Here is an 8269-nt window from a genome sequence, read left to right as displayed (position 1 = left end):
CAAAAAAAAAAAAGGAAAGCTATCATTTGAATGGTTTTTTTCTTTATTTTTTTATTTCAAAGATGTTTAGCAGCAAAAATATCTTTGGAGTGCGAGATATCAATTAATTATGCTCCTTTTCAAATTAAAGTTTTTTTTTTTTCCCTTACACTTTTGAGACACAAGAGTCGGTCAGTCTCTTTATCGTTCAGAGAGCACCTAAATTAGATCAAAAACAACTACATAACTAACATAAGTTCCGTCAAAAAAAAAAAAAAAACTAACATAAGTAATAGGGACATCACATCTTAACTTAAAATCCTAATATATTAGATTTTTGACCTTAAAAAGGTGTATACTTCATGATTTCAAGCCAACACCAATAGATCAATCCAAATTGGTTTAACAATCTTTACTTATCTAAACGATGTGAGACCTCTGCTCACATTTGTCATAACAAAAACATCACGTACAAATTTAAAAATTGCAAGTTTTAATATGTGCCCAACCTATGATCAAATATCCCCACAACTTTTTACTATTTAAATTGCACTTATGATGAAACCATGAATGGACATCTATTCCAGTTTACCCTTTTTATATACTTGTACAAACCCTTTTTACTATTTAACAAGCATACGAAAGAAATACTAGATACATTGCACATTATGTGTGTATGAGAGTCCAATCTGGGTTCTTAGAGCATAAATATTGACCGACACAAAGCAGTGTCTTCACGAAGTGCAAGCTTTTTTGTCAATGTGTCTTGTATGTTTGGCATGGTAAGAGAGTTTTCAAACTCATTATAGTATCGTGCACGTGAACTCTCTTTTGCCTTTACTTAATTTTGATTTTTTTTGTTCCAATTAATAGATGAAAAGGAATATCACAATGAATATTTTATTAATATGTGAGATTAGTGAGATCCATTTTAGAGTTTTGAAAAAGGGGTTTAGTATGAATATTTAGAAAATATAGTTGTGTGATTTGAATAATTGAAAAGTGTGAAGTAATATACTACTATATTGAACAGAGTCCATTTATACCATCAATATGGATAACGTGGATGTGAGTGCTCTTATATATTCTTGCTTCTACTCAATCACTTCACTAGTTGTTGCCATTCTAACCAAACTCCTGCCCCACATCATGTCACACCTTCATCCCAAGTTAGGAATTATAGGTATTTCCAGCTTACACAATTGAGTGGGTTTTGCCAAATGGTTAAGTCCTATCTAGTTATTTGCTCGATTGTTCGTGTTTCAATTCCTTTGCATATAAGCTACATTCTATCTTAGCTAAAATACAATTAGAACTCTAGGCTGACTTTGTTGGGAGTTAGGAAAAGAGACAAGATTTTAGAGAAAATGGGAGAAATGGTTGGAAGGAAAATTGTGCACCTTAATTTGGAAGAATGTCTTTAAAAGGGAGGGATGAAATAATACTCCAGAGTCGGTATTTTATGAAGAATGGAATTAAAATTTTATTCAAAACCTATTCTCCAAAATTATTTCCTATACATTTTTTTAGTTCTGTCATATTGAAAGGTTTTTTTTTTTTTTTTTTTTTTTTTTGTCAAATAGCCTAGTGGCTAGAGCTCACACAATTTAAATGTGGAGGAGTGGAGTGTCCGGGGTTCGAACCCCAACCCCTACATATAAAATGCAATATCTCTACCAACTCAGTTAAGTTCGCGAGAATCCTATTGAATTCCTTATGGATGACTACTCTTCCTTGCTACTATCTTTCTCCCCCCTTCATCCTCAAAGTTATTCTCTTCTTGTCCCTCCAAACTATCAAATACTACGAGTAATATAACTTATTGAATAATTTGTACTTAAATTACAAAGTAATTAACAATGAAATTTCATAATGTTTTAAAAGAACTTGATATAAATATCCAATATGATAGTTTTTTACTGAAAAGGTTCTGTTGCATTTCCAAATGAATGAGATGGGTAATACAACCGGTAACTACATTAAAAACTTGACAGCAATATGACAACTATAGTAATAGAATGAGCAACTATATTTGTTTATCGCCTCACAAACTCAACAGAAAAACGAGTGAACCAAAAACCTAAGTGTTGTCTACATTGACTAATAATGGCACCAAACTCTGAATCATCATCGACCCTTGGATAATTGATATTATCTACCAGGATTTTTGAATTTAGTTCAAAAACGATGTGAATCTATAGCTCGAATGTCCATTTCATAGCATACCACAAACCTATGGCTTCACCTTCATTGACTGTTAATGATTGACATTGCCTATAGTTTTAGCCACCAAGAACTCTCCCAATCATCGGGTAAACAAAGGTTGAATCCCATATGTTCATTATGAGATGAAAAATCCACATCTAAGTTGCCCCTCACCATATACCTTTTGACAGTTTCCTACATACAATCCCACTAGGATTATGCGATGACCAATCAATCTTAAGCCAAAGGTTATTATATTGATTTCTTAACTAAAATATTTAACATAGTTGTTGACAATGTTTTAAAATAATAAAACTTTGCTGAACTGAGACTTTAAAGACATTATTAAAAAACTTCACTAAAATTTCTAATACTTTTACAGACACATGTGAAGGTCACATGAGTTTCTCCTTCACTAGATTCGAACATTTCTTTCACAAGAAAACCCCAGTGGCAAACACCGCAGTTGCGGTGGAAACACTTTTATTTGAGGACTACAAGTATTTGTCTTGTAAAATGATGAAAGCTAAAGTGAAAACATTGAGAATCAAGATATGTACCATATTCCCTCCTAGAAGAATGAATAAAGGATCTTGTAAAATATAGAAACGATTATACAGATTAACGATTTCAAAAACCAACAATTTTTCGAAACCCTACCATTACAGCAAGTTCACAAGCACATAAGTAGGCTGTTATTTTTCATTCCTACAATGCTGGGAACTTTTTAGAGTTCCCCATAATAGACGACACATACATGTATATTTTGCTTCCTGCAGCTAAATATATAATGTAAGCAAAGTAGGATGTTCAAGTAACAATATGGATCAAGTCTAATTATATGATTGAACATCAAAACTTGCTGCACAATTATATAATACACTGAAGTACACAACAAACTTAAAAAACTTATGAGCACATCTTTACAATATCCATCAATTTACATGGCCAGTGGGAGCATAAATGAATAAAAAATTAATACCTTTCTGTCAGTCCTTAGAGATATAGTTGGTTGTAAGATGCCAAAGAAGATTGAAGCAAGCCAGCAGAATAAGCAGGCATATAGCCAGTGAATCATTCTATTAACACATTTGGTCTCAAAAGTACATGGTCAGACCAAAATATTTTTAGTATTCAAGTAAGCAAATGCCTACAACAATTGCCTTGAAAATAGAGAGTAGAGACTGACATTTTGCCTAAATTAGATCACTGACAAAATTAACCTGAAATTAAGCTAAAAATTCTTTTCAAAAACCAAATGTCCCCGGCCAAATTCAGAGTGATGACCACCAGTGGGGTCAAGCAGAATACTCCATGCCTGTGACTCATCATAGTTTAACTGTTCTGTCCATAGATTTTAATATGTAATGACAGATGTTTCCCTTACATAATGAAATAAGTCAATAATTACTTTTCAAACCTTTCATTTCTTAAAATTATTTCAAGCAAAGATTCTTATCCCACTGGCTGTCTAATCATTACATCTTTTGTTTTCCTCCATCACAAGATACAGATAATAGTTACAATTATGACTACCCAATCTGAAATTCCTCACTCAACGGAGGACCTTTTGCACTAATATGCCAAGTGCCAACCACAACCTTTATTGGTATATAATAATAGCTTCTCCTAGATTTCGTCATAAATCGGCATTGACTAAACATTTTCAGCACATGAATGCTGTTCATTTTTTTTTTTGGGTCTTAGAACCACTCTAGGAAACCAAACTCACTTTGCAAAACTAAGCAAACAAAATTATTTTACCCTTTTTTCCAAAAACTTTCGAGGAATACATGACAAGTTATGCAACAAACAACTAACCTAAGAATCTTCCTTCACAAAGATCCATTGCAGAAAACTGTAATTTTTATGCTGCTTTGGTTATTTGCAGACTATGCGTACTAACCAATTGCTAGTATTTGCTAACAGAAGTATAAAACAAAAGAATAAGAAAAAATCTCCATGAAAATTATGTTGTTTCATTTTGACCGCTATAGTTTAAAGTTATTGTTTCTCATGTAGCTAAACAATCGCAAACAATCTCAGTTGTTGTTTGTATAAGCAGGTCAAACTACTATGCCTTAAGTGTTTCAAAACAGAATTGAAAGACTACAAACCTGTGCCTTATTATACAACAATCAAGTAGGTTCTTGTGATTTCTCTTCATTATTTTGAACAAAATCTTCCGTCCTAGTAAAGAGACAATATTATTTTAATTTGAATGAAATGAAATGAGAGGACTATTCATCTAAAGTGGTCTATTTGCAATAAGGTCACAAAGCTGTGACATTATAAAGATGCTTACGCGTGTATTTCCCTCATCGAAAAACTATGAATTTCTCATCAGGTATGTTTTCTTTCATATCTCTCATCATGAATTGTAGGAACAAAATATTGGTTTATAAAGACTATTATAGAATCTGTTTCTTGTCTTATTCAATTTCAGTTTAAAAATCTATATCTTTTGGTTTTGCTTTGGAATTTGGTTAAAAACATGTTGAATATGGCATAAAATACAACCAAAATCAACGGGCTTGACCTTAACTACCAACCAAGAAAAGACATGTCTTGTCTCCAACAGAGTATATTATTTTCTTTCTATATTGAATAAGCCTGTATATTCAGACATATATTTGTGAAAGAGTTAAATTAATTAATTTTACCTAATATCTTCTATCTTCATATCTCTTTTTCTTGGATAAACGTCTATCTTCATATCTGTTGCAGATGCTTCTTTAGGTTGCAAAATTGACGAGAATAACTTTTTGTCCTGGAATAAAACAAGCTTTGCACTCAAATACACATATATAAATAAAACATGCTCCTCAATCTTGAGAACTAACAGGGAATGGTGTCAAAGATTTTCTAGAAGAATATTAGAATATCTTTAGCATTTACCATAGATATCAGCTTTATCTTATTTTATTTGAAAACATCTCTCTCTTACTGAAATAATGCAATTCTCAATTCATATAAATGCTAAAGATATTGCTCATTCTTATTAGTGAAAATCAAACCCTTCTACCTAGAAAAAGATTAAGAAAAATCCATTTACCTCTTCATTCATATTAGTAATAGTGCCCTGAAACCTCTGTAAGATGAGTCTTAAGCTTCCAACTTCATTATGTAAAGCCTTTGGATTATTTTAAAAAAAGGTAAGAAAATAGTGAGATTTCTAATCTGAAGTGAAAAAAATAATAAAAAGTTGAATATGATACCTCTTTGTCTGAAATTAAATTATGTATCTCTGCATCCTTTGCCAATATAGTTTTCTGAAGGTGACACTAGTTAAGAAACAAATTAAAAAATAATTAATGAAAATGCAATTTTTTTTTTATTACTACTATTTGATATAGATAACTATTCCGTGGTGGTATGGATATATCTTCTATTTGAGCTTGGTTATTGTTGCTAATTTTAGCCCCGTCCAGCTTTGCTTCAAGTTCTGAGATGACTCTATCCTTTTTTCTTGACTCGGCCTCTTTGTTTTCCAGTTTGTTTCTTAGGTCTGTGATATGTTCTAGAACAAAAAGGAAGTTATTTCAGTTGATAGAGCTTAGATGAATATATCACTAACATATTTTAAAATGTAGAATAGAATAAAGGGATATCTTAATTACCAACAAATTCTTTTTCAAATGCTGAGACCTGGTTCATTTTGTTTTTCAAGCTGGTCACTGAATAAAGGAAAGACAAAAATAACAGGAATATGCAATGAAATTTCCGTGGTTGATAAGAATATCCAAAAGTATGCATGCTTCGAACCTGCGCCAGTAAAAAAACTACTTACCAACTTCTTCTTTATCTTTGACAATGTTCTGGACTTTATCCAGAATATGCTTGATATAAAACACCTCCTTCTCTATAGAATCAAATAATAGTAGATGAGAATTTATCTTCTCTGAGAGGACACTAAGCATCCTATCTTTGTTTTCAATTGAACGTTTTAAATGAGAAGTAGATTCCTGCATAACCCATTTTTTCAAAAATCAAAAACACATTCAACGGCAGTCCATAATCAGAATTTCCAAAACAAAAACAAAAGAAAATAGTTCCGATATAAAGTATGAGCCGTCATTTTTTTAGTGATATTCACAACATCATCCAAAATTCTAATCCAAAATCTTGGGGTGTAAACCTACTAACTCAGCTTTTGCTCTCAGTTAAAATAAAAACTAATAGAACAGAATATTAAATAAAATAAAAATGCATACCCTGATTTCATTGCATGGTTATCTAAAAAGCTCAGAAGTTCCCTCATCTATTTCAGTTATGCTCAAATTCAGGCATAGTTTGTTTAACAGCCAAGTTGAACTACCAAAGGTAATTAAAAATCTTGAGTTGAGAGAGGGGTGAGAAAAGCCACGATTCCTCTCATACTTAGAATTTGGGCTGGGTCTAACTCAACCTTACAAAACCACCTTGTAAGGTGAGGGCTGCCCAAACTTTACACACACTACACAGGCCATATCTCTAGGCAATGTGGGACTAAATCCACCCCTTGACATCCAACACAATGAAGGTACGGAGGCTGCAATGAAGGCAACCCAAATGCCGCAATCAGGTGGCTAGGGGTGGACCGCAATGAAGGCGGAATTTGTAACACTTCATTACGGTTCATACCATAGGGAGCCTCTAACACAATCTTTGTAGAAACAACAGACTCCAGTATTGTGTATAACCGTTGTATTATAATATAAAAAACTGTGATTTTCAATTAACATGATTCCAATCAAACACAGAAAATCCAATGTAAAATCACATTCTATTGGAACCTAATAAAGGGAATATAGTAGAAGTCACATTATGCAATAACATAGCATCTAATAACAATTAGAAAACAATAAAAACGGCAATCACACACAATAACCTCGTAAGCAATCACAAAATTTTCCCTGGACTGAAGTAAGCTATTCAATGTTCCCTTCAACTCTTTCTGCTTATTCTCAAGCATCATATTATCATTCTGTACATAATTCACCTACAATACAAAGCCAAAATCAATAATCCCTTTTCCAAAAAAAAAAAAAAAAAACACACTTCAACAGCACATAAAATTAAATTCCCCAAACCTTTCTCTCCAATTTCTGTCTCTCTTCTTTAACAAAAGCCAATTCACCCTGCAATTCCTGTATCTTTCTACTCCACTCTTCCTCAGTCCGCTTCTGCTTCTATTCTCGAAAATCACAAACAAAATAAGGAATAAACCACCAATTTAGTCTCTAAACTATATCAATATACTAAGCAGCCTTAAAGTATATGAAAATCGTCAACTTAGTGTTGGGACCCGCGCAGACCTGACACACAAGACATCGACATTGGACACAACAGTGACACATTGACACCAGTAAAAATTTGAGAAATGAATTAATTGAATGTAATCACATGTGTCTGACACCGCCTGACACACCTTTGATCGGAGATGTCGGTGCTACACTAGTAGTTAGGACTAAATTGACGGATTTTCATATACTTTATGGACCAAATTGAGTGTTAATTAAACGAAAAATCGATTCAAAATGAAAAACTGAATTGAAGAATTTTGGAAAACCTGGATTAGAAGATGGTGTTGTTGAGTGGCGGAACGTTCTCTGTCCTGAAAAAGTTGAAGTTAGAAGAAGAAGAAATGGAAATGGAAATTGGCGTTGGAGAAGAAAATGGTTCGTTACCCTGAGATCTCGAACTTCGGTTATGAGAGATTGTAGTTGAAGCTTCAACTTCGAAAATTTCAGTAACTCCATTTTTGTTTTTTCTACTTTGCGTTTTCAAATCAAGGAGCATTTTATATTCTGGAAAACGTTTTCAAACGACGACGTTTATGGTGCGTGACGTGACCCGGGTCGGGTTCATAAATGGACGGGCAAATCCAAATTCAGCCCAGCACGGTCAGCACCGAATGATTGTGGGGGTAGGTGGTAAGTGTTTCTTTTTGCACCCCCCTATTTTTTTTTTGCTTATACTCAAAGCTAGAATATCCCAGAGACTAAAATATTGTTATTAACGTACTCTCTATGGGTTTTGCTAGAAGACACCCTTTATGAAGGTGTCTTTTAGCAAGTTATCTTATAGACATTTGCTAAAAGAC

At 33.0% G+C, this 8269-nt stretch overlaps 1 protein-coding gene across 2 annotated transcripts; it reads right to left on the bottom strand.

Moving 5' to 3' along the window:
* Positions 1 to 1659: 1659 nt before the first annotated feature.
* Positions 1660 to 7993, bottom strand: LOC11412241 (chromosome partition protein Smc). 2 transcript variants are annotated; one of them, XR_005646162.1, is made up of 12 exons: positions 7854 to 7993; positions 7736 to 7780; positions 7257 to 7355; positions 7055 to 7165; positions 5975 to 6149; positions 5805 to 5861; positions 5568 to 5704; positions 5403 to 5462; positions 5240 to 5317; positions 4848 to 4954; positions 3167 to 4374; positions 1660 to 2379 (listed from the first exon to the last, which is right to left on the bottom strand). XR_005646162.1 is itself a non-coding variant. In XM_013598293.3 (11 exons), the coding sequence occupies exons 1-11, from the start codon at positions 7923 to 7925 to the stop codon at positions 4323 to 4325; spliced, it is 993 nt and encodes a 330-aa protein (XP_013453747.1). In that variant the 5' UTR covers positions 7926 to 7993; the 3' UTR covers positions 2945 to 4322. The 2 variants fall into 2 exon arrangements, 1 of the variants encoding a protein (XP_013453747.1); XM_013598293.3 differs by lacking the exon at positions 1660 to 2379 and having other exon boundaries at positions 2945 to 4374.
* Between the last annotated feature and the right edge of the window lie 276 nt (positions 7994 to 8269).

The sequence above is a fragment of the Medicago truncatula genome, chromosome 5, assembly GCF_003473485.1.
Source record: "Medicago truncatula cultivar Jemalong A17 chromosome 5, MtrunA17r5.0-ANR, whole genome shotgun sequence".
In the NCBI taxonomy this organism is placed as follows: Eukaryota; Viridiplantae; Streptophyta; class Magnoliopsida; order Fabales; family Fabaceae; genus Medicago; species Medicago truncatula.
The sequence above is the reverse complement of the archived record's forward strand: the minus strand, read 5'-3'. Positions and strand labels throughout refer to the sequence as shown.

Bases quoted from the DNA above. Each gene is read 5' to 3' on its own strand.
- LOC11412241 (XM_013598293.3), bottom strand. From the start codon at position 7,925: ATGGAGTTACTGAAATTTTCGAAGTTGAAGCTTCAACTACAATCTCTC. The intron at 5,705-5,804 runs GTAATTAAGATA...TTTTTGTTCTAG, and splicing joins ATTTGAAAAAGAATTTGTTG to AACATATCACAGACCTAAGA. The intron at 4,955-5,239 runs GTAAATGGATTT...GTTTTATTCCAG, and splicing joins TTACTAATATGAATGAAGAG to GACAAAAAGTTATTCTCGTC.